At 36.8% G+C, this 26,177-nt stretch overlaps 1 protein-coding gene across 1 annotated transcript in view; it reads left to right on the forward strand.

Annotated features, from left to right (window-relative positions):
- The window catches only part of KIF11 (kinesin family member 11), a 43,342-nt gene that overhangs the window by 2,366 nt on the left and 14,799 nt on the right, over positions 1-26,177 (forward strand). The window contains exons 2-17 of the mRNA XM_059398141.1: positions 2,388-2,520; positions 3,210-3,307; positions 3,395-3,473; positions 4,821-5,006; positions 5,120-5,244; positions 8,413-8,503; positions 9,784-10,026; positions 11,790-11,885; positions 14,874-14,962; positions 15,844-15,931; positions 17,589-17,777; positions 18,408-18,615; positions 19,998-20,170; positions 21,997-22,122; positions 22,616-22,774; positions 25,745-25,851. Coding sequence (XP_059254124.1) covers positions 2,388-2,520; positions 3,210-3,307; positions 3,395-3,473; positions 4,821-5,006; positions 5,120-5,244; positions 8,413-8,503; positions 9,784-10,026; positions 11,790-11,885; positions 14,874-14,962; positions 15,844-15,931; positions 17,589-17,777; positions 18,408-18,615; positions 19,998-20,170; positions 21,997-22,122; positions 22,616-22,774; positions 25,745-25,851 — 2,190 coding nt within the window. The remainder of the gene's footprint in view (positions 1-2,387; positions 2,521-3,209; positions 3,308-3,394; positions 3,474-4,820; positions 5,007-5,119; positions 5,245-8,412; positions 8,504-9,783; positions 10,027-11,789; positions 11,886-14,873; positions 14,963-15,843; positions 15,932-17,588; positions 17,778-18,407; positions 18,616-19,997; positions 20,171-21,996; positions 22,123-22,615; positions 22,775-25,744; positions 25,852-26,177) is intronic.

Here is a 26,177-nt window from a genome sequence, read left to right on the forward strand (position 1 = left end):
GGGGGGGGGGAAGCAGGCTCCCTGCCGAGCAGAGAGCCCGATGCGGGACTCGATCCCAGGACCCTGAGATCATGACCTGAGCCGAAGGCAGTGGCTTAACCCACTGAGCCACCCCCCAGGCGCCGTGGAGAACATTTTCTGAAGTTGGTATCCCTATCAGCACAGAGTTGCTCCTGGCATGCTCCTCACAGTAGAACTTGAGGTCTGACGATGCCGTTGAAACCTTTCTTCATTTATGGAGGCTTCTGATCTCAACTGCTGCACAGTTCTTACCTGGGCTATGTTTGTTGGTGCTTGCTGTTTTGCTGGACATCTTTTACCTGAAATCAGTAAGACTGGGTGGTCCGTTGTTTTCAGATTTAAGTGCTGGAATGAATCTGCCAAAGAACTGCTACCAATGCAGCATCTGATTTTTTTTTTTTTAAATAAACTTCAAAATTATAGAAATCATTCTAGGACTCTGGTAAGACAAGGGCAAGATTTGGCTCACAGTTTGAAGGTTATAGACCCCTCACATTGATCTAGCTACTGGTTATCTTTATTATACCCTACATAACTCCCCTGCCTCCCCACCCCACACATCTACCAACCTCTACCTCAGGGCCTTTGCAATTTCACTCTGCCTAGAAAGCTTTCCCACCAAAATAGTTACATGACTGGCTCCCTCACTTTTTAGATTCTGCTTAAATATCATTAAATATCAGAGAAAAAAGCCTTCCAGACCACCCTAAAATAGTAATAGCAACTGTCCATTTTCCCACGTCATCAATTCCAATCACACTTAGTCTGTTTTATTTACTTTGATTTCTAATTTATCAGCACCTGATATATCTATAACACTAGGATAAAAGCTCCCTGAGAATAGGAATTTGGGTGTTTTGGGTTTTTTCGAACTTGGTTTTGTTCACTGGTATACCCTCAGGTCCTAGACAAATATCAATCAAATAATAAGTACTCGAATATTTATGGAATGAACGAATGAATGTAATATAACTGTAGTGAGGCCAACGAATTGGTTGGCTTGTTAACGTCATTAATAGAAACCTTACAATTTCTAATTAGAGAAGTTTGGTTAGGAATATAGCCTCTGAGCCACCAGGGAGATTTTTTTAATGATAGTTAACAGAGATTTAAGTATTATATAAAACAATGCACTGTGAACTCCATTGTTCCCTAGAGTACTTTTTGGGAGTACTTTTTATGGTTAGTACAAATAGTTCTTTAAGCTCATCAGTGGGAGTTTTGATAACTTTTAGAAACGTGTGATCTGTGTGAATATCTAGTACTTGGTTGTGACAATTTGAATGGTATTCATTTGATTAATGTCATCACACATAATGGCAAAGAGATTAGTTGAGAGATGCTAAGAATTATAAACTAATTGAAAAGGCTTTAACCATGTGAGAGAATTCATTGTACTTGATACTCTTGGCCTACCTCAGTATAAGTTGGTTTTGACTTAAGTTTGTTGAACTTTTAATAATATTTCATGCCATGGGTTATGTACATTGTGTAGGTTTCATTACATTTGACAATCGATAGCATTATTATGCGTTACCTGCAAGTTGGTGAGTTAAATTTCCCAGGATCACAAATTTGATTTTCTGCCTGTCAAAAATATACTAGGAATGGAGGATGTTGTATCATTTTTAAAATAAATAGCAACTTGGTTTATCTAGTAGTTGCCATTTCCTTTCATAATATGTGAATCTGAATGGGAAAAATGAACTCAGGTCAAAAGTACTTATCTTTCTTTGGCCCAGATGTGTGTTAAGTGTATATATATCTGAATGATGCTACTATGTGGACTAGGGTTCTTTTCAGCTCTTCCATCACTCCTCTTAGGATGGCATTTATTAAGCTATATAGTTTAACAGATATTAGGATGTGTGCCAAGTATAGTAGTAGCCACTGGGAAACTAAACTAAATAGGATTTCTTTTTTCTTTTCTTTCGGTGTGGGGGGAGGCATGTGTGTGAGTGCGAGTTATCTGCTGACAGGTTAGTATTTTGAAACAAACCTGGCATGTTCTTTCTTGTATGTTATAACCTAATATTCTTAGACTATAAGGGAAATAGAATTCTGAATAATAAGTTTGGCCTTTTTTTAACGAGTTAATTCTGTTTACATCTAGTCCAGGAAGCTGTCAGAATTGTCATGTTTTACATGTCTTTGAAAAGTAAAAAACCTATTTTTTTGTTTCTGGGAGTTGAAACTAAAAATTCTGCTGTCTGCTTTACCAGTATCATTTAGTCCCCCATTTAATCCCTGTCACCAATAGTGTCAAAAAACTTCACTTTGTTATTGTGTAAGGTATTAATGATAATGTCATCTGTAACCTGATAACTAAGAGTTTTTAAAATACCTTTGTATATTTCTTTTTATAGACCATTTAATTTGGCGGAACGGAAAGCTAATGCCCATTCTGTAGTAGAATGTGATCATGTACGTAAAGAAGTTAGTGTACGAACTGGAGGCTTGGCCGACAAGAGCTCAAGGAAAACATACACTTTTGATATGGTACCTATTTTTTTCTTTCTTTCTTTCTTTTTTTTTTTTTTTTTCAAGATTTATTTATCAGAGAGCATGTGAAGGAGTGGGGTTGGAGTAGAGAAAGAGGAATAAGCAGACTCTTCTAAGGGCAGACAGAGCCTGACACATGGGGCTCAGTCTCATTACCCCAAGATCATAACCTAAGCCAAAAATCCAAGAGTCAGATGCCCAACCGGCTGAGCCACCCAGGTCCCCCAGTACCTATTTCTTAAAATGCTGCTATTCCTTTGTTATTTGCTATGTAAAGTAATTCTTATATACATATTTCCTCTAGGTTCTAGTATACAGTTCCAAGTTTGAGTTGACTCTGAGTTTTCTTTTTTCCTTTTTTTTTTTAAAGATTTATTTTTTTTTTTTTTTGAGAGAGAGAGAGAAATCCCATAAGTAGACAGAGAGGCAGGCATAGAGACAGGGAAGCAGGCTCCCTGCTGAGCCGAGAGCCCATTCCAGAACCCTCAGATCTTGACCTGAGCCAAAGGCAGAGTCTTAACCCTCTCAGCCACCCAGGCGTCCCGACTCTGAGTTTTCAAGTGGTTTCTAGTGGGCTGAATGAGTTAATAGATTAAAAACAAAATTTTTAAAATGAGTAATTTTGAAGTACTTTTTTCCTGAAGAATTGCTTTTTCTTTTCTTTCTTTCTTTTTTTTTTTTGATAGGTTTTTGGAGCTTCTACTAAACAAATTGATGTTTACCGAAGTGTTGTTTGTCCAATTCTGGATGAAGTTATTATGGGTTATAATTGCACTATTTTTGCGTGAGTAAAACACTGTTTTTCAAAGTGCTGAAAAGATTTAGAAGCGTGTATTTATTTTCTGTTTACCACTTTGGTTAATTTTAACAGATATGGCCAAACAGGCACTGGAAAAACCTTTACAATGGAAGGTGAGAGGTCACCTAATGAAGAGTACACTTGGGAGGAGGTATTTATGGTTTATAATAGATTTTTGTCTCTAAAGTGGCTGAACTATGATTGAATAAAAAAAATTGGTTGAAGGGCTTGTGAAATAGAGAAGATAAGTATACCCATGTCAAGCATGAATATAGTATAAACTACTGTTTTAGTAAAATTAAAGTATGTGGTATGATTCCTGTTTAAGAAACATGGTATCATTAGGAGAGAAAGGACCAATACATATGACACAGTTAAATGATAAGAGAGAGGTCTGTTTGGGACAGAATAGTTGGAGCAGAATATTGTGGAAAAGTGGCATGTGATTATGGCTTTAAAGGGAAGACTTTGCAGTGTGGGAGTGAGTTTGTTGTAAAGTTAACATAGCAAGAGGCAGCATGGTATCAATGACCTTCAGTATTTAAGAAATTAAGATTACTGTATTACTAGATAGTGTAGAAAGCACATACTAGGTTTTACAAAGATTTCTATCAAGTATGTTTAAGTCAGTTTAATGACTAAGTTAATTTTCTAACTTGTTAACATTTATGTTGATCCTTTTTTCTAGTGGTTACATAGTTGAGGCATTAATAACTTTAAGCATGGATAATAAAGTTATGGAATTATAACCATAGGAAATAAGGAGTAGACTTAAAGCATAGTTTCAAAATTTAAAGATTCATAATAATTTTATTACAGATGCTTGGATATTTGAGAAACAACTTGTTTATGTTAGAATTAGGGAATATCCTGTTAGATGAGCCTATTTCTGTTAACATGGTTGTATTACTAATGTTCTCATGAGCCAAGTTAGAAAGAGTTATTAAATGTGGCTTTCTAAGTAGTTTAGTTCAGTTGGTTTCTATGTAATCTTTAGACATGATGTGGCTGATGGATAGGACAGATTTGTGGAAGGTATGAAGAAAAATAATTACTGTTGCATAAACTCATAAATGACTTGGCTGCTCTAATATTTGGTTAGTTTTTTTTTTAACTGTTTTGAAATATTTATGTTTAAAGATTTTATTGACTTCAGAGAGAGAGATTGAGAGCGCAGTGAATGGTGGGAGGAACAGAGTGGGAGGGAGAGGAGGAAGGAAAGAAGCTCAACCCAGACCTCATGCTAAGGGCGGAACCCTACTTGGGGCTTGATCCCATGACTCAGAGATCATGACCTGAGTTGAAACCAAGAGTTGGATGCCTAAACAACTGAGACACTCAGATGCCCCTCATATTTGTGTTTAAATATATCATAAATATATCCTATGTCATATTTGTGTTTAAATATATATCATAGATACATCATGAAAGTGTTTAAACAGCCATAGTAAATGACATTCTTCCCTTATTTTAGTCCTAACTAATACTATAATTTCAGGATCCCTTGGCTGGTATAATTCCACGTACCCTTCATCAAATTTTTGAGAAACTTACTGATAATGGTACTGAATTTTCAGTCAAAGTGTCTCTGTTGGAAATCTATAATGAAGAACTTTTTGATCTTCTTAATCCATCTTCTGATGTTTCTGAGAGACTGCAGATGTTTGACGATCCCCGTAACAAGGTAACTCAGTCTTTAAGAATGAAATGTCTCTGGATTTTAATGTGTGATGCTGTGAGAAGTCAGTATATATATTTTTTACCAACCTCATGGATGATCTTTTGATATTTGCTCAGAGGGGAGTGATAATCAAAGGTTTAGAAGAAATTACAGTACACAACAAGGATGAAGTCTATCAGATTTTGGAGAAGGGAGCAGCAAAACGGACAACTGCAGCAACTCTGATGAATGCATACTCTAGGTAAGAAAGCCAGTGTCCTCCCCCCACTGCTCCGTTTTCTTTTTAACGTGGGAAGTCAAATTGAGGTGAATCAAAGTATGTGAGTCCCATACCTAGATTATATGTATGCTTGATTTCATGCTTTAGTAATTGGCTTAAGATTTAGAGGCAAGCACCAGTATTGGAAGAACGTTGGAAGGAGAACAAAGACAAGTCAAATTAGAGAAGTATTAATCTTTTTAAAGCAGACTGTTTCTTTCTCAAATGAAATCGTACGCAGGAGCCTAGATTAATCTGTGCCTGCTGTAGTTGATTTGAGGGTGGGATGAAATCTTATTTGAGGGTGGGATGCTGAGAGGCTTAACTGCTCAGCCTCCTGTAGATTTTCCCTGAGCACTTTTTGGGGGCCTCTGTGGATACCTAGAACAAAGTTTAAAAGCCCATGGTTTAAGTAAGGATTAGAAGAAAGTCAAATAGCTTCATTTAATTTTTCCCCTGGCTTTATTGCAGTATGACCAACAAAAATTACGTATATTGGGTTGTACAATATGATTTAAACTTTTTTTAGATGGCTTCATTTTATATAGGAAGACATGGTCACTAACACTGGCTTTCCAGGGTAGAAAGGGGCATATTTGGTTAGCACCCCCTATGAAAAGAATCCCAAATTCTAGAAAAGCAGTTTACCAAGTCAGGTGATATTTTTTTCTACTGCTCTGTGTAGTGTCGCATTAGAGTGTAATTAAAAGCATTAGAGTGTAATTAAAAAAGCTATACATAGGGAGTTAGATATTTGCAGTTAACCAAACATGTGACTTCAGGTAAATAAGTGAACTTCTCTGAATATGTTTCCCTGACCTACAAAGTAATTATTAGAAATAGATCTCAGGGGGCGCCTGGGTGGCTCAGTGGGTTAAAGCCTCTGCTTTTGGCTCAGGTCATGATCCCAGGGTCCTGGGATCGAGCCCAACATGACGCTCTCTGCTCAGCGGGGAGCCTGCTTCCCTTCCTCTGTCTCTCTGCCTGCCTCTGTCTACTTGTGATCTGTCAAATAAATAAATAAATCTGAAAAAAAAAAAAAAGAAAGAAAAGAAATAGATCTCAGGGTGCCTGACTGGCTCAGTCAGAAGAGCATGTGACTCTTGATCTCAGGGTTGTGAATTCGAGCCCCATGTTGGGTGTAGAGATTACTTAAATAAACAAAACCTAAAAAAAATTAATTAAAAAAAAAACCCTAAAAAATTAAATGTCTTACTTCTTTGCTCCCTTATAATTGGAAATTTCTGCAACTCTTTGAAAAGTTACGCATGCCTTTAAAGAACAAAAAAAAAAAACATGAAAGTAATGAAAATCATGAAATTATGGGTGATTTTATGATTTTAATTAAATTTTCCTATAATAGCTTTCCATTAGAAAAAATTATGTAGAATTTGGAGGAATGAGTTTAAGACTAGGTAATATTTCTTTTCTCTAAATACCTTTCTTTTAAATAAATTCCTGCTTTTTCATAAATTTGTATAATTTAGGATTTCTTTTTTTAAAGATTTTAATTATTTTAGAGAAAGAGCATGAGTGGGGGTTGGGAGGGATGCAGAGGGTCAGGGAGAAGCAGACTCCCTGAGCAAGGAGCCTGACTCTGGATTTGATTGATCCCAAGACTTTGGGATCATGACCTGAGCCAAAGGCAGATACTTAATGAACTGAGCCACCCAGATGCCCTCTAGGACTCATTTTTTTTTTTTTTTAAGATTTTATTTATTTATCAGAGAGAGAGAGGGGGAGAGAGCAAGCACAGGCAGACAGAATGGCAGGCAGAGGCAGAGGGAGAAGCAGGCTCCCTGCTGAGCAAGGAGCCCGATGTGGGACTCGATCCCAGGACACTGGGATCATGACCTGAGCCGAAGGCAGCTGCTTAACCAACTGAGCCACCCAGGCATCCCTAGGACTCATTTTTTTATATGTAGACTTGTGTAAAGGTTTTTTTATGAATGTATGATAAAGTGAAGGAAAACATTCAATTTTCCAAAATCAGAGTTGAGGTCTATGCTTGATTGCATTAATTCCATAATCTTGAATTAGGAATGGGTAAAAAATGGTAGAAAATATGAAATACATATTGAATTTTCTTTTCTTTTTATTTATTTATTTTTTTTAAGATTTTATTTATTTATTTGACACACACACAGATCACAAGTAGGCAGAGAGACAAGCAGAGAGACGGGGGTGGGGGGGCGGAAGCACTTCGGCTCCCTGCTGAGCAGAGAGCCTGCTGTAGGGCTCAATCCCAGGACCCTGGGATCATGACCTGAGCCGAAGACACATGGTTAATGACTAAGCCACCCAGGCACCCCAGATTTATAGTTTCTTTATACTTTTCCTGTGCCCTTCCCCTTTTCTGTAATTTTAAATAATAAAATATGATTCTTACTGTAAAATTTTCCAAGCAACATGAAAAGTACAAAAGAGAAAATTAAAAATTACCATATTCCTCACTAATCATCAATGAAATTAACAAACAAGGATGTTCACCAAATGTCATTGATACGGAGTAAGAGGTCTTTTGTTGTCTATATAGCTTTTGTATCCCTCAGATAAAAGCTGAATGTCAGTACATAAGTTAGACTTTGGAACACTTTATGGTCGTGGTGATTGTCTTGTAGTATTTCGGTAATCACTCTTATTTACTATTTGCTTTTCAGGAGAGGGTATTAACTATTTCTGATATTCTCAATGCACAACAATATATTTTTACAACAGCTGACATTGAAATCAAGTAATTTGATTATTTGTGTGGTACTGTTTGAATTTATGGTAATGACATATTTCAAGAGATTCTTATAAATAGGAAGACTGATTTCAAGCCTTCTTCTCTGACATACCAGGCAACTGTCCAAAACCGACCCCACATCCAGCTTTTAGAGGTCTGAGGATTCTAGTTCCTAAGTCTTTTAGGGTGTTTACAGATAGTTTCTTATTGGGATCCCCTCTGCAGGCAGCAGGTACAAGAAAGCAAAAACCTAAGCATTATACTATCTACCCTCTGTCTTCCAAAATCTTATTGATGTCTCTTGTCCGATACTATCTTTCTCTACTTTGTGGCATTTGGTCTTTCTTTACTCTTTTTAATATTTTATAGAAAGCAAATAATGTTTTGTTACAATGACTGGACGACCTGATCTTGTTTTGTAGTCGTTCCCACTCAGTTTTCTCTGTTACAATACATATGAAAGAAACTACGATTGATGGAGAAGAGCTTGTTAAAATTGGAAAGTTGAACTTGGTAAGTGTCTACCTTAATACCACTGTTTCATTCTTTTTTTTTCTCCAGCATTATTAAAGTATAATTGACAAATAAAATTATATGTTTAAAGTGTAAAAAAAAGTGATGATTTGATATATGTATGCTTTGTGAAATGATTACCATAATCAGGTTAATTAACATATCCTTCACCTCACATAGTCACTTTTTTGGAAAGGGTAAGAATGCTTAGGTCTACTCTTAGCAGGTTTCAGCTGTCATTACCATGGTGTACATTACATCCCCAGAGTTTATTCATCTTATAATTGAAGGCTTATACGCTTTGACAAGCACCTGCTTCTCCCCCATTCTCCTACTCTTGGTAACTGTCATTCCACTCTCCATTTCCATGAACTAACTTTCTTCCCCACACCCCCTCAATTCTACATATAAGGGAGATCATACAGTATTTGTCCTTCTCTGTCTGGCTTATTTCACTTTGCATTGTACTAGGTTCATCCATGTTGTTACAAAATGCAGGATTTCCTTCTTTCTCATGGCTAAGTAAATGTATTCCATTGTACATGCATACCATATCTTTTCTATTCATTCATCACTGTTTCTATATCGTGGCTATTGTGAATAATTCATTGAACATGGGAATGCAGGTTATCTCTTTAAGATACTGATTTTATTTCCCTTGGATAATATACATAGAAGTGGGATTGCTGGGTCAAACCACTATTTCATTTTTTTTTTTTTTAAGATTTATTTATTTTAGAGGGAAGAGAGGGAGAGAGAATCTCAAGCAGGATCCCAGCTGAGTGAGGAGCCCAATATGGGGATTTCACGACCCTGAGATCATGACCTGAGCCAAAATTACGGGCTGGATGCTTAAGGCACCTGGGTGGTTCAGTGGGTTAAGCCTCTGCCTTCAGCTCAGGTCATGATCTCAGGCTCCTGGGATCAAGGCCTGCATCGGGCTCTCTGCTCAGCGGGGAGCCTACTTCCCCCTCTCTGCCTACTTGTGACCTCTCTTTCTGTCAAATAAATAATAAAATCTAAAAAAAAAAAAAGTTGGACGATTAAGTCTCTGAGCCACTCAGGGACCCTTCATCTGTTTCATTCTTGACCACCATAGAGCAGCTTGAAATTCTGTACTTCTAGACAATATTTTTGAAGTTCCTAGGTAATTAGCTTTGTAGTGTATTGTTAATTATAAAAAAATTATCTTGGTGGGTAGTTGATACATTATACTAGAGAATGAAAGTCTTTGTGTCCAAATCCAGGGGAACTAACAGTTTTTATTTTTGAAATTCAAGGTTGATCTTGCGGGAAGTGAGAACATTGGCCGTTCTGGAGCAGTTGACAAGAGAGCTCGGGAGGCTGGAAATATCAATCAATCCCTTTTGACTTTGGGAAGGGTCATTACTGCTCTTGTAGAAAGAACACCTCATGTTCCTTATCGAGAATCTAAACTAACTAGAATCCTCCAGGATTCTCTTGGGGGACGTACAAGAACATCCATAATTGCAACAATTTCTCCTGCATCTCTCAATCTTGAGGTAAGCCCTTTAATAGGCATCTGCAAGTGTAGTAGCTGTAATTCTTATTTAGCTATCACTTACTTTATTTTACTTTTTTGTTTTTATTTTTTTATCATATATTTTAAAAGTTCATTAATTGGCTTCATTCATTCTAAGCAAGAGTAAAAGAATCTGGATATTGCACAGGGACATAGGAGGACAACACTGAAAAAATTGTTTTTCTACTTCCTGGCAGAGTTTTTAATCTTAAAAAGCCAATTAGTTAATGGTTTTTCCCGCACAGTCTTCAAAAGAAATTGCTGTGGTCATTAGCAGTGGATGGTTACATGTGGTATAGAGATTTTTTAAAAGATTTTATTTATTTATTTGAGAGAGAATGAGGAGGTGGATGGGTGGGTAGAGGGAGAGGAAGAATCAGACTCCCTGCTGAGCAGGGACCCTGATTGGGGCCAGGGTATGGAGATCTAATAGGGAACTTAAAAGTGAGTTAATTGAATGCTAGTGTTGTAGAGGTTCTTAGAGGGCACTGAAGATGGGATTGGATATGTGAGAACAGGTGGTAAAACCAAGAGGAGCAAAAAAAGATGGCAAAATCTCTTATTTTATTGTGATTGTTTCCTTTAAACGGAGTTAGAAAAGGATTTATAAGGTCTCTAATTCCCCTTTCATTTTAAAACACATCTTTACTGAGATGTAATTCACATGCCATTAAATCACCTATTAAAAGTATGTAATTTGATGATTTTAATATATTTGCTGAGCTGTGCAACCATCACTAAAATCTATTTAGAGCATTGTCATTACCTTAGAAAGAAACCTGTAACCCATTAGGAATCACTCTCCATTTGCCCACATTCCCAGCTCTAGGTCACGACTAACCTACTTCAAAATTTTTTTCTTTTCTTTTTCTTTTTTTTTTTTTTTTAAGGATTTTGTTTTATTTATTTGACAGAGAGAGACACAGCGAGAGAGGGAACACAAACAGGGGGAGTGGGAGAGGAAATAGCAGGCTTCTGATGAGCAAGGAGCCTGATGTGGGGCTCCATCCCAGGACTCTGGGATCACGACTCGAGCCGAAGGTACCCAGGAGCCTCCCCCTGCCACTTTTTAAAAAGATTTTATTTCTTTATTAGAGCACAAGTTGGAGGCAAAGGGAGAGAGAGGGAGTAGCTGACTCCCCAGTAAACAGAGAGCCCAATGTGGGGCTTGATCCCAGGACTCTAAGATTATGACCTGAGCCAAAGGCAGATGCTTAACCAACTGAGACAGCCAGGTGCCCCAACCTACTTTTGTAATCTAGATTTACCTAATCTGGACATTGTGTGTAAATGGAATCATGCAATAAGTGTTCTTCTGTGACTGCCTTCTTGCATTTAGCATGTTTTCAGTGTTCATCCATGTGGTTCACATGTATCCATGCTTCATTTCTTTTTGTAGGTGAGTAATTTTCCATTGTATGGATATAGAATGTTTTGCTTATTCATCAGGTGAGGGGGTTCATTGAGTGTGAAGACCAAAGTAAAAAATTCTTAGGCAAATTATCATAAAGAAGATGACATTTTAAATTAGAAAGAAGGGAAGAAAAGGCTGTTTTGAACAAATTTCCTTGTAAAGATTTAGAATAGTGGTCCTAGTGGATGATAGATTTTTAGGTTAGATATAACCGTAAGTTATTTCTTGTAAATTATTTTTTTCTTGTAACTTATTTTATAATCTTTTGATAACAGAACTACATTGTTCTTATAGAATCTTTAGTAATTGGCATTTTCTTTTCTTTACAGGAAACTCTGAGTACATTGGAATATGCTCATAGAGCAAAGAACATACTAAATAAGCCTGAAGTTAACCAGAAACTCACCAAAAGAGCTCTTATTAAGGTAATTGTGGATTTTGTGGAGGAATGTTTTGTTTGACAAATGTTAAGTTGAGGACCTGAAATAGATAATTGTTAAGATTTATTCAATTATGTGTGGTAAGGCATTTCATCTAATGATTTTAATTAACTACCTAATATATTGAAATGTTTTTTCTAATGCAAATACGGTGACTTTATCAGCTCTATCAAGCCAGCAAAATTTGCAGTTATTTACATTTACAAAATTTATTTATTTCTAGCTTTAAGGTACAATCACCATACATTAATATGATATTATTACCACACATTAAGGTATAATTTCCGTAACACTCTTCCATTGTAATCCTATAATGCAATGATTTTTAGTACATTTACAGAGTTGTGCAACATCACTACAGTCTACTTTGGAAATTTCTATCACTGTAAAGTTCCCCTTTACCCTTTACAATCAACAACTAATACACTTTTTGTCTGTAGATTTGCCCTTTCCAGCCATTTCTTTTTTATTTTTTTTTTAAGATTTTATTTATTTATTTGACAGAGAGAAAGATCACATGTAGGCAGAGAGGCAGGCAGAGAGAGAGCAGGAAGCAGGCTCCCCGTGGAGCAAAGAGCCCAACGTGAGGCTCAATCCCAGGACTCTGGGATCATGACCCAAGTCGAAGGCAGAGGCTTTAACCCACTGAGCCACCCAGGTGCCCCTTTTCCAGCCATTTCTTAAATGGAATCATGTAATATTTAATCTTTTGCATCTGGCTTCTTTCACTTAGCATAACACTAGGGCTTCATCTATGTTGTAGATGTATCAGTAGACTAATTTGCTGAATGGTATTCCATTAAATGGTTAATAACACATTGTGTTTATCCATTCATCAGCCGATGGAAATTTGGATCATTTCCTGTAGTGCTGCTATGAATATTAGTATAGAAATCTTTGTGTTGATGTATTTGCAGTCCTTTCAGGTAGTTACCTAGAAGTTTAATTTCTGTGTTGCACAGTAAGTTTATGTTTAACTTTTTAAGAAACTGTTTTCCAGGGGCGCCTGCTTCCTCCTCTCTCTCTGCCTGCCTTTTTGCCTACTTGTGATCTCTGTCTGTCAAATAAATAAGGGTTGCAGTTTCTCCACATCCTCCCCAACACATGTTATAGTCTTTTTAATGTTAGCCATTCTAATAAGGATATGATTTTACCCTCAGCATGGTTTTAATTAGCGTTCCCCTGGTGAATAATGATAATGAGCATCTTTTCGTATGCTGCTTATACATTTGTATATCTTTTTTGTGAAAGATCTATCCAAATTCTTTGCCCAATTTTTAGTTGGTTAAGTTTTGTTTTGTTTTTGTTTTTTAAGATTTTATTTATCAGTTAAAGAACTGCCAAGCTATTTTCCAGAGTGGCTGTATCAGTTTATATTCCCACTAGCAATGTAAGAGTGATCTAATTATTCCACATATTCACCAGCATTTGGTATTATAGCTATTTTTATTTTAGTTGTTCTGATGAGTATAAGAGGCGCTAAATATCTCACTGTGTTTTTGTGGGTTTTTTTAAAAAGATTTTATTTATTTATTTGAGAGAGAGAATGAAAGAGAGAGCATAAGACAAGGGAGGGTGAGAGGGAGAAGCAGACTCCCTCCTGAGCAGGGAGCCCAACAGGGGACTCAGTCCTGGGACCAGTCAGGATCATGACCTGAGCCTGACCTGCTTAACCAACTGAGCCACCCAGGCACTCTCTCAATGTGGTTTTAACTTGCATTTCTCTAATGGCTTCTGGTGTTAAGCGTCTTTTCATGTGCTTATTTGGTATTTGCATATCCTCTTTGGTGAAAAGTCTATTCCTGTTTTTAGGCCCATTTTCTAATAGGGTTTTTAATTTTTTTTTTTTTTTAAGATTTTATTTATTTGACAGAGAGAGAGCACAAATAGGCAGAGAGGCAGGCAGAGGGAGGGGGAAGCGGGCTCCTTGCTGAGCAGAGAGCCTGATGTGGGACTCCATCCCAGGACCCTGGGATCATGACCTGAGCTGAAGGCAGAGGCTTCACCCACTGAGCCACCCAGACCCCTGGGTTTTTAATTTTTTTATTAAAAAAAATTGGGGGGACACTGGGGTGGCTCAGTGGGTTAAGTATCTAACTCTTGATTAAGGCTCAGGTCATGATCTCAGCATCCTGGGATTGAGACCCATGTAGTACTGCTTGTCTCCCTTTCCCTCTGTGTACTCTCTGACTCTCTCTCAAATAAATAAATAAATCTTTAAGAAAAATTGGGGGGAGCCATCCGGGTGGCTCAGTTGGTTGGCCATTTGACTTAATTTTGGCTCAGATCATGATCTCAGTCTCATGATTGAGCCCTGCATCAGGCTCAGAGCTGGGTGTGGAGACTGTTTAAGTAAGATCTTTCTCTCTCTTTCCCTCTGCCTCCTGCCTTAAAAAAAATATATATATGTACATAGACATATAATAAATATATCTATGTATATATATATTTTTAGTTTTATATATTTAAAAAATTTAATGTATGTATATATTTATATATATACATATATGTAATAAATATAAAATATATTATATATATTTATTAATATATAATGTGTCCCCCCCCCCCTTTTTTTTAAGAATTTATTTATTTAGGGGCGCCTGGGTGGCTTAGTGGATTAAAGCCTCTGCCTTCAGCTCAGGTCATAATCCCAGGGTCCTGGGATTGAGCCCCACATCTGGCTCCCTGCTCAGCGGGGATCCTGCTTCCTCCTTGCTCTCTGCCTGCCTCTCTGCCTACTTGTGATCTCTGTCTGTCAAATAAATAAATAAAATCTTAAAAAAAAAAAAAAGTATTTAAGCTGTTGAAAGACTCTGACTAAACAAATATTGAATTAAAAGTATTTATTCTTTTTCATGCTTTAAAAAACATGAAAGGACTAAGTACATGTTTTATTTATTATATATCCTCCCCAAAATGAATGAAAAAACAGTTAAATGCTAAATTGATACCTACAATATTCTTCTTGTGAAGGAATACACAGAAGAGATAGAGCGTCTGAAACGAGATCTTGCTGCAGCCCGTGAGAAAAATGGGGTATACATTTCTGAAGAAAATTTTAGGTAAGACCTTGGCTATGGAAATTAATTTCCAAGAATAATAATTTTCTGATAACAAGGTGTTTGAAATAAAATTTACTTTTGTGACAGTAACTAAGATCTTTGTATCTAGTGCTTCCTATAAATGCTCCTTTTTCTGATATTAACAAGTAGTTATCAGTTAAAAATTTTTTATATATATAACTTTAATTTTTAGATAACTATAGATTCACATGAGGTTGCAAGAAAAATACAAAGAGGGCGCATGTATTTTTCACTTGTTTTCCCCATTCATTACTTCTCACATAACTTTAGTAAAACCTCAGTGGTGGTGTGTGTTAGGGTATGTACTGGGGTATGCAGGAGGGTATGGGGTATGCAGGAGGGTACTGGGGTATGCAGGAGGCAGGAGGTATAATTGTTTTGTATATATACTTTAACTCACTTATCCAATTTTAGTCCCTGACTCCTCCCCTTCTTTCTGTGATACCAGATGCCTTCAAGTCCCAAGCCTCTCATGGATTCTGTGGGTCCTATTTATCCTCCATATTCCTGATTATAGACACTTAGTTTGTATCCCTCCCCATCTCTATTTTATGTGAATTATGACAAAGGACTATTTGTCAGCTTTGTAGCTTCTTAAATTTTATACATACACATGCTTTTTTCCCCTCATAAGTAGGGATTCTCAGTTTCAAAATGGAGGTCACAAGAAGAATATTACATTTCAAGGACAAGGATACATTAGTTTTTTGAAATTTGTGTTCATTTCTTATTGATACTTAGGCATCATTATTATAGTGATAAATGGTAGAGATGATGTGCAACTGCCACAGTTTTGTTAGAATGAGTCTTAAAGGAATTAAAAAATATTAACTGTTAAATTCATATTAACTTTATTTTAGAGCCATGAGTGGAAAACTAACTGTTCAAGAAGAACAGATTGTAGAATTGATTGAAAAAATTGGCGCAGTTGAAGAGGAGCTAAGTAGGGTAAGCATTTAAAACAGTATTGGATGAAGGGTGCCTGGGTGGCTCAGCCATTGGGTGTCTACCTTCGGCTCAGGTCATGATCCCAGCGTCCTGGGATTGAGCCCCATGTCAGGCTCCCTGCTTGGCAGGACGCCTGCTGTCCTTCTCCTAGACTTCCTGCTTGTGTACCCTCTCTGGCTGTGTGTCTCTCTCTGTCAAGTAAATAATTAAAAAAAAAATTTTTTTTAAGATTTTTATTTATTTATTTGGTAGACAGAGATCACAAGTAGGCAGAGAGGAAGGCAGAGAGAGAGGGGGAAGCAGGCTCCCCGCTGAGCAGAGAGCCCGATGTGGGGCTCTATCCCAGGACCCTGAGATTATGACCCGAGCTGAAGGCAGAGGCTTAAACCACTGAGCCACCCAGGCGCCCCAATAAATAAAATCTTTTAAAAATTCTAAAAAAATAGTATTGAATGAAAAAACAAAACAGTATTGTGTGTTACATGAAAAGCAAATATTAAAAACATTTCAGAACTTGAGGGACGTGATTTTTTAAAAATATTTTTTAAATTTATTATTTTTAAAGTTTTTTTGAAGTTTTAAAGTTTTTTATTATTATTATTATTTTAGATTTTTATTTATTTTATTTGACAGGCAGAGATTACAAGTAGGCAGAGAGGCAGGCAGAAAGAGAGAGGAGGAAGCAGGCTCCCTGCTGAGCAGAGAGCTTGATGCGGTGCTTGATTCCAGGACCCTGGGATCATGACCTGAGCCGAAGGCAGAGGCTTTAACCTACTGAGCCACCTAGGCGCCCCGTGAAGTTCTTTATTTTTAAGTGATGTCTACACCCAAGGCAGGGCTTAGACTTAACATCCTCGAAAACCCTGAGATCGAGAGTCTCAGGCTCTAGTGAGTGAGCCAGCCAGACACCAACATCCTTTTTTTTTTTTTTTTTAAACATTCTTTTGATTTGTACTAAGTCTTTGAAATACCATCTGTGCTTCATCTGTATATCTCAGTTCAGACAAGCCACTTTTTTTTTTTTTTTTTAAATAGACTTCATGCTCAATGTGGGGCTTGAACTCACAACCCTGAGATCAAGAGTGGCATGCCCTACTGACTGAGCCAGCCAGGAGCCTCTCCTGCCAATATTTTTTGTTTAAGATTTTTTCTTTTCTTGCTGACTCATTAAAATTAAGTTGTATCATAATTTTACTGTCTCTTTTGACACATTAAGGCAGCATTCTAAGAAATTTACTGAATCGTGCGGCTTTATTGTTAAAGCTAAATAATGAATGCTGAGACATTTTCATTATTGTGTGTATCAGAGGAAGGAATGCAGATGTTAGGGGAAGCCAGATGTTGAATAAGGTGGACAGACATGACCTTTCTGTGCCACCCTCACGTTGTCAGTGTTGAAAGGAAACTGAAGGACTAATGCCACTACCCTAGACCTGTTATTTAATCTCAAAGTTTTTAATGAAGTTACAGGAAGAGACCAGGTACTATATAAAACGTGCTAACCTATCTGGTAACTTGTTACAGCTTGTCACAACTTTTGCATGGAAATGATTTGTGTGATTCTTCTTCTATTATTTTATGAATTAGCCAGATGTTTCACCAACCAGTTCAGCATTTTGTAATTCTTAAAAAAAAAATGTTTAAATGTTATATTTAGGTTACAGAGTTGTTTATGGACAATAAAAATGAACTTGACCAGTGTAAATCTGACCTGCAAAATAAGACACAGGAACTTGAAACCACTCAAAAACATTTACAAGAAACTAAATTACAGCTTGTTGAAGAAGAGTATATTACATCAGTTTTGGAAAGTACTGAGGAGAAACTTCATGATGCTGCCAGCAGGGTATGTCTTTTGTTTTGATTTGCACTTGCATTAAAGAAATTAGAGAATGGATAGAAATAACTTTCCTTTGCTTAAGTGTTAACTGTGAAATTCTATCTATCCACCGCAAATGGTATTTCTGCCAATTTAAAGAACATTATTTTACTATTTTACCTGAATTTTCCTCACTAGAGTTTCTAACTTAAGAAAAAAAGTGCCTAAAGTTTTATAAATAGAAAATGATTTTAATGTACTTTGGGGACATTGAGAACAATGATGCAGTACTTTCCCCTTTAGTCATGATTGAACTAATCAATCCTACAGAATTTAGCACCTTCTAGTGATGTGAGATGTTGAAAGAATTGTTTATTCGGTGCATGTTAGAGGAAATAGTAACACATAATAGAAAAATTTGTGAGGAAGCATAATTACTATATTAGTTTGGCAAAATTCCTTCCCTTCCAAAATTGCTAGATGAGGGGAAATTCCTGGGCAACTGGATAAATTAGCATGAATTAAAAATGTGTTCTGATACAACATTTAAAATTTATTACTTCTCATGAGGAGAAATCCTTAGGTAGCATAGATATTTTCATTAGAAAATGTTTTCATCATACCCATCTTATCAACATTTTTTAAAATCACATATAGTTGCTTACTACAGTTGAAGAAACTACAAAAGATGTATCTGGTCTCCATTCCAAACTGGATCGCAAGAAGGCAATTGATCAGCACAATGCAGAAGCTCAGGATATTTTTGGCAAAAACCTGAATAGTCTGTTTAGTAGTATGGAAGAATTAATTAAGGATAGCAGCTCAAAACAGAAGGCCATGCTGGAAGCTCACAAGACTTTGTTTGGTAAGTTCAAGCATTTCTAATTATTCTAGTCTGAGATTAATTTCAAAATTCACCATTTAATATTTTAGAACACTGAGGTGTCCATTTCACAAGTCTCCTACAATGCATACACTTTCTGTTCAGACCAGGGATTAATGCTTTTACTGCCTTTGAATTGAAACAAATCTTACTTGGGTTTTTTTCTTTTTTTTCCTGTTTTCTATAAAGCAAATTTTAATCATACCCATTGTTATCTTCATTTAGGGGGGGGGACTTTTTTTTTTTTTTAAGATTTTATTTATTTATTTGAGAGAGCAGGAGCAAGCACAAGCAGGTGGCGGTGCAGGGGAGAGGGAGAAGCAGACTCACTGCTGAGCAGGGAGTCTGACGCAGGGCTCAATCCTAGGAAGGCAGAGGCTTAACCAGTTGAACCACCTAGGCGCCCAGAGAAAAAACTTTTTTTTTTTTTTTATTAATTTTATTTATTTGACAGAGATCGTAAGTAGGCAGAGAGGCAGGCAGAGAGAGCGTGGGCAGGGGTGGGGGTGGGAAGCAAGCTCCCTGCAGAGCAGAGAGCCCGATTCAGGGCTTGATCCCAGGAACCTGGGATCATGACCTGAGCGGAAGGCAGAGGCTTTTTGTAACCCACTGAGCCACCCAGGTACCCCGGGGAAAAACTTTTTAAGTATTAGGGGTTTTTTTGTTGTTTTGTTTTTAAGATTTTATTTATTTGACAGAGAGAGATTGCAAGTAGGTTGAGAGGCAGGCAGAGAGAGGAGGAAGCAGGCTCCCTGCCCAGCAGAGAGCCTGATATAGGACTCGATCCCAGAACACTGAGATCATGACCTGAGCCAAAAGCAGAGGCTTAACCCACTGAGCCACCCAGGCACCCCTAAGTATTAGGTTTTGTTGTTGTTGTTTATTTTAAAGGTTTTATTTATTTGACGGACAGAGATCACAAGTAGGCAGAGAGGCAGGCAGAGAGAGGGGGAAGCAGGCTTCCCACCAAGCTGAGAACCCAATGCGGGGCTCGATCCCAGGACCCTGGGATCATGATCTGAGCCGAAGGCAGAGGCTTTAACCCACTGAGCCACCCAGGCGTCCTTAATTATTAGTTTTTTATAATCTCTTTTACCTACTACAATACTGTAATTACTATTAGCTGGAGATCACAATGATTCTTGGTTTACTGCGAACATAGTGATGGGTCTAATAAACTTGCAGAATACTCTAGAACATAATTTATATTTGAAATATTTCCTAGCTGATACAATGAACCAATTATTTTAAGCTTGTTATTATAAATTTTCACAAGGATATAATTTTCTCAACCTCTTTAGAGTACTTCTAACTGTATTAATATATTTATGTCAAAGTTTGTGTCTTTTTTCTTTTTGGTATAGGTAACCTGCTGTCTTCCAGTGTCTCTGCATTAGACGCAATTACTACAACAGCACTTGGATCTCTCACATCTGTTCCAGAAAATGTGTCTATACGTGTTTCTCAGATTTCTAATATGATATTGAAAGAACAGTCATTAGCAGCAGAAAGTAAAACTGTACTTCAGACATTGATTGTTAGTAAATCTCTTAAAGTATTTTTCAGGTGTTACTTTGATATGCCTTTGAAAACAATGTTAATTGCTCTTTCATTTTAAGTTTTACAGACAGTTATAAATACCGCTTTAAGAGTAGACTCCTATATATTTTTTAAGGCTTTATTTATTTGAGCATGAGCTGGGTGAAGGGCAGAGGGAGAAGCAGACTCCCTGCTGAGTGGGGAGTCCTATGCGAGGTTCAGTCTTGGGACTCTGGGATCATGACCTGAGCCAAAGGCAGATGCTTAACAGAGAAAGCCACCCAGGCAACCCCCAGATTTATATTTTTAAAAGCAAATCTCTGCTTTTTTTTTTTTTCTAGAAAGATTAACTTCTAAGTGCCAACAAACCTTTGAAACCCTTTTCAATTACATCTTGTAACATTAAGAGCAGGAGTTAACAAGCCTAATAACTAGAAAGGGCAGTTTTGGCACCACTAGATGAATTCAGGGGACCCATCAGTTGTTAGTTGGCTTAGAAATTGGTAAATTTCCTTTTCCTCAAGGGTTCTGGATTGGTTATGTTGATGTTGCAGTTGACCCAGCCAGGGGGGATGTTAGATGGTTGATTTTAAAGTAATGGTAATACAGAAAAGTGCAAGAAAAAGAACTGCTAGAATTCTAGGAACACATATGACAATTTATGGGGCCAGATCTCTGTGATCAAGCCCTTAACTGTAAAGATTTTTTTCATAGTTCTGTAGAAGCCACTCATCCAATTACACTAATATTACCTCCTTCATAGCTGATTTGAATAATACTCTTATTTTGTAATTGTAAGATTTGCGTAGGAAGTCCTTGACCATATTTCTTGTTTTCTTCTTTAGGTAGGCTCTCTGCCTCCCCTTTTGATTCTAACAATATCTGTTGAACATTTTCCAAGTAAATAACTACAAGTATTAGTTAACACTGCCCAGATTCAGTCCTTATATGACACCCAAATTTGACGAAGTTAAAAGATGCTTAGTTGGTACTAACTTTTAGGAAATTGATTCATGCACTAAATGCAAGACTGTATTTATTGGTGTCTTCCTACCAAGTTATATACCACCTTGGAAACACTGCTGGAGTCGGATGATTGCAAGATGACTGCTGCTCCCACAGCAGGAGTTGAAATGATGATAGCTTTTCTTTCCTAAAGAGTGCCAGTAGCCTTTTCCTTTCACTCTTCACTAATTGTTTCTGTTATAGTTCCTCACCCTGCCCAAGTGAAGGGAACTTAAGGTTGGAGTTTTTTCCTTTTTTGTGAAAATTACCAATCTAAAAAAAAAAAAAGCCCAATCTACATTCTCAAGTTCGTATTTACCTGACAAGCACAAGAACCTTGACAAGTTCTTCAGATACAATAGGATATAAGTCACCAGTTCTTCAAAGTTAAATACCTCTAGCTCAAAACCTACCTTTGAAGGCTATTCAGTCTCAGCCTTTTTGACTAGTAACCTAAACTTATTGAAATTTATTTTGTTAAAATGTACTTGTGCAGTTTTTTTAAAAATTTCCTTTATTTGCAATGCTGAGATCTTATCAAATGATTGTCATTTTCCCCTCTTCTGAATTATTTGGACTTCTATTCCATTAGACTGTTAGGAGTCTATCATACACTACATTAACATTTTCTTAATTACTGTTAAGTAGGATTAAGTAACTTAAGATGAATAAATATTCTAGAAACAAATAAGCTCTATAGGCTATAAAGATTAGAGAATGGGAACTTAGGATTTCACTATGCATGTGTTAACAAAGTATTTAAGATACTGTCATTTAACCAGCCACACTTATGGAAGGGAAAATATTCTTTTTAACCAGGATGTACTTAAGACTGACCTTCTAACTTCACTGAAAACAGTTTTATCCCCTGCGACGGCATCTATACTGGAAATAAACAGTCAACTAAAGCATATTTTCAAGACTTCATTGACAGTGGCCAGTAAGGTAACAAATACTGTTCTTCATTTCTCAAAATCAAATTGTTTAAGAAAGGAATTCTAACTATCTGTGTGGCCACATCTGTATACATGCAAAAGCCATAAGTTGTGAGTTGGGAGGAAATAAGATGCTTGCTGCCACTGATGTGATCAACATAATCATGGCTAAGAAAAATGGGAGAATGATCTTCACAATAGTGCATTTATGTAGGAGCATATATAGCATGCTGTCCTGGGTCAGGGAAGATGTGCATATTCATGTATACATGCATATGTCTGCATATCTGCCTAAATATGCATAAAATATCTCTGGAAGTATTTTAAAATTATAGCAATGGTCTCTTGAAGGTGAGTGTGAAACTGGGGTTTCAGCGGCTGGAAAGGCAAGACTTTACATACTGTTTTTTAGCTTGTATATGTTCCATTTTATATGTGTTCTGTTTCACAAGTGTTCAACAAAAAAGAGTTTTTTTAATTAAAAGAAACCTTTTCCTTCAAAGATAGAAGATCAGAAAAAGGAAATGGATGGCTTTCTCAGTACACTGTGTAACAATCTACACGAATTAAAAGAAAATACAATTTCTTCCTTGGCTGAATCTCAGAAGCTATGTGAAAACTTAACTGAAGACCTGAAGACAATTAAAAAAATCCATTCACAGGTATCTCATTTAGGTGATTTGGGGAGCATAAAAAGGAAGTTTTATAATCTTTTTTTAAAAAAGATTTTATTTATTTATTATACAGAGGTCACAAGAAGGCACAGAGGCAGGCAGAGAGAGGGGGAAGCAGGCTCCCTGCTGAGCAGAGAGCCTGATGTGGGACTCGATCCCAGGACCCTGGGATCACGACCTGAGCTGAAGGCAGAGGCTTTAACCCACTGAGCTACCCAGGTGCCCCTAAAAGTTTTATAATCTTTAACTTGATAATCCCTGTCATGTAATCTGAATGCTGTAAAACTAATTTAGAAACCTGAAGATGTCATAGCCACTCTTGCTTATAACAATAATTAATAAAAAATACTTAAGAATGCTTTTCTTGACCAGTTAATATTTTAGGATTTGCTACATTTAGAGCCCTATGCTAAAGATCTATAAGACAAACAAGAGGGGGGTGCCTGGGTGGCTCAGTCTGCTAAGCGTTCAGCTCTGGATTTCAGCTCAAGTCATGATCTCAGGGTTGTGTGATTGAGCCTGCATCACACTCAGGGGAGTCTGCTTGAGACTCTCTGCCTCTCCCTCCCCCTCCACACCTCCTCCTGCTCACACACACTCTCACTCTCACATAAACAATAAGTAAAATCTTTAAAAAAATAAAAATAAAAGACCAATAAGATTATCTTTCATCACACCAGGATGCAGCTAGAGAAATAAACCTCTGGGGGTGCAATTAGAAGTATTTACAATGAATATGTATCTATAGTATAATTTGATAAATTGGTTTTTTCTAGGGTAACATAGATAGTTATTTTCTTTCATAAACTGTATCCTGTTATTATTTCTGGATCATCGATGTCAGACATTTGAATTGTAGCAAATTAATATAATTTTTTTTGAGAGAGAGAGCAGGAGAGAGTTCATGGGCGCTCGTGGTGGGGGCAAGGGCAGAGGCAGAGGGAGACAGAGAATCTTAAGAGGCTCCACACTGGGCTCCATGCAGGGTTCAATCTTATGACCCTGAAATCATGACCTGCGCGCTGAAACCAAGAGTTGGACACTTAACTGACTAAGCCACCGAGGCATCCAATTAATATGATTCTTAATTTTTATTGATTGTAAATGTGATTTATGACCTTCTTCCATGTAAGCTGTTCTTCACTGCATGCATTAGGCTTTAAACCAAAACCAAAACTACAAACTAGGTAAGTCATAATCTGTAAGATGACATATATGGAAAATAACACCTGGTATTCCTAAGGCCTGAGTAATGAGTGTGTAAAATTTTACTAAATGAGGCTAATTATTACATGACAGAACTCTTTGGTCAATAAAACTATTGACATGATTCAGTGAGTAATAGAGTTTTCTTTTTCTTTGGAAGTAAGGGAAAGGGATTTCATATCCATGTCATCCAAAATGAAAAAGGAAATAAATCCCAGATTTTTAGGCAAGAGTTAAAGCAGGTTTGAAGTCAGAGTATTCGTTTCCCTAATTGATAAGCAGGAAACTCTTTGGAGAAAAGATTAACATCACATTAGTAAAAATAATAGTTAACATTTCCTGAGTCCCTCAGTATGTACTTATTCCTGTCATCAGTGTAGATACACATGCTATTACTAGCATAGTTTTCTCATGAGGAACCCAAGGCCTCAAAAGCATGTGAGAGTGTTTAGATCCTCTGAGAGTCATCATGGTGAGTATAGTGCCTGAAAGGCATCCCCTTTTGAGTGGCTCTGTTTCTAGAACATATTCTTGCAATTTGAAATTGTAGCAGTTTCTCATCCCTCTCCATCAACCCTTCCTTATCTTTTTAGGTATATGTTCTAAGATAGATCGGCTTTTTATATATGAGCTGTTTTGAAATGTTTAAAACTGATAAGCAGCTATTTAAAAACAAGAACACCTGTGATCCAGAAAGTATTTTTAACATGAATGATTAGACTTCCCTGGCTTTATGGAAGTTAAATCTATTTATTTATTTATTTAATATTTTAATATTTTATTTATTTATTTGACAGACAGAGATCACAAGTAGGCAGAGAGGCAGGCAGAGAGAAAGGAGGAAGCAGGCTCTCTGCTGAGCAGAGAGCCCGATGTGGGGCTTGATCCCAGGACCCTGAGATCATGACCTGAGCCAAAAGCAGGGACTTTAACCCACTGAGCCCCCCAGGCGCCCATATGGAAGTTAAATTTATTATGTGAGCTGTTTCTCAGATATTCTAGAACTTGAAGTCAGCACTAACAAAACAGTTATGTAAAACCCTGAACACCTACCTACATGTAGATAAATCGGATAATACCTTCATTTTCCTCTACTTTGAGACTATAAAAATACTGACAGACATTATTTGTAAGCAGTCTTGGATATGTACTGTCAGCTGATGTGTATTTCAGAGATGTTGGTCAACTGATGGACTGAACAGTGAACAAGAATGCTGGGTGTGTGTTCAGCACTTCCATGGCCTTTAGTGTAGCTGCTTTATTTTGTAAGTTTAAATTCCTATCATGTTGTGTGCCTTAGAAGAACTTGTTTTTAAAGATGCCTAGGACGAGCAAAGGTAAAATTAGATTTTATTAAAATGACCTAGCTAAATTCTGTAAAATGCTTTAATTTAAGTAATGATTACTATTTTTGGACTGCTGGGCCCATCAGATTTTCAGTATTTTTCTCTCATAGTAATGTTATCAGTTAAGAAGCAGCTGGTGCTGTATCCCTGTCAGAGTGGTTCTTAGAGCATAAGGGGACATGGTGGTGTATTTGCTTAGTTTTGAGGTACACTGAAAGTAACTTGTTACTAATTGATAGTTGAAGTAGCAAAGTTTGCTAATTGTTTACTTTTTGAAAAATTCCAATCATATTATCCTTTTAATATCAGTTACACAGCTTTCCTCTATGGGTGAGAAGTGAAATTAAAGTTCTCTTGTCAAGAATTTGTATAATTCTCATCTATGACTTCTATATCTTTCTTACAGGAACTTTGCCAGTTAATCAATCTTTGGGCAGAGAGATTCTGTGCCTTGGAGGAAAAGTGTGAAAACATCCAGAAACCACTAGGTAGCATCCAAGAAAATACAGAACAGTAAGCAGTTTTTAGTTTTCTTTAACTTTCCTCCTGCCTGAAGTTATTTCAGAATAGAAGGTTTCAAACAGTACAAATACTATCAACTCAATTTCTCTTTTAACATTTTATTATGTTTACTTTCTCATTCTCATTCCCTTTCTTTCTTCCCAGCCCCCTCTAATATTTTATGTCTAGGTATCTTTTCTGAACTAGCTATGTATACATTGCAGACATAATGTTCACTTTCCCTAAATACTTCAGTCTATATTTCCTAAAAATAAGGATAATCTCTTATATTACTATAATTATTATAAATCAGAAAATCAGTATTGGTAACTCCTGTT

The sequence above is a fragment of the Mustela nigripes genome, chromosome 4 (genome assembly GCF_022355385.1).
Source record: "Mustela nigripes isolate SB6536 chromosome 4, MUSNIG.SB6536, whole genome shotgun sequence".
Classification (NCBI taxonomy): domain Eukaryota; kingdom Metazoa; phylum Chordata; class Mammalia; order Carnivora; family Mustelidae; genus Mustela; species Mustela nigripes.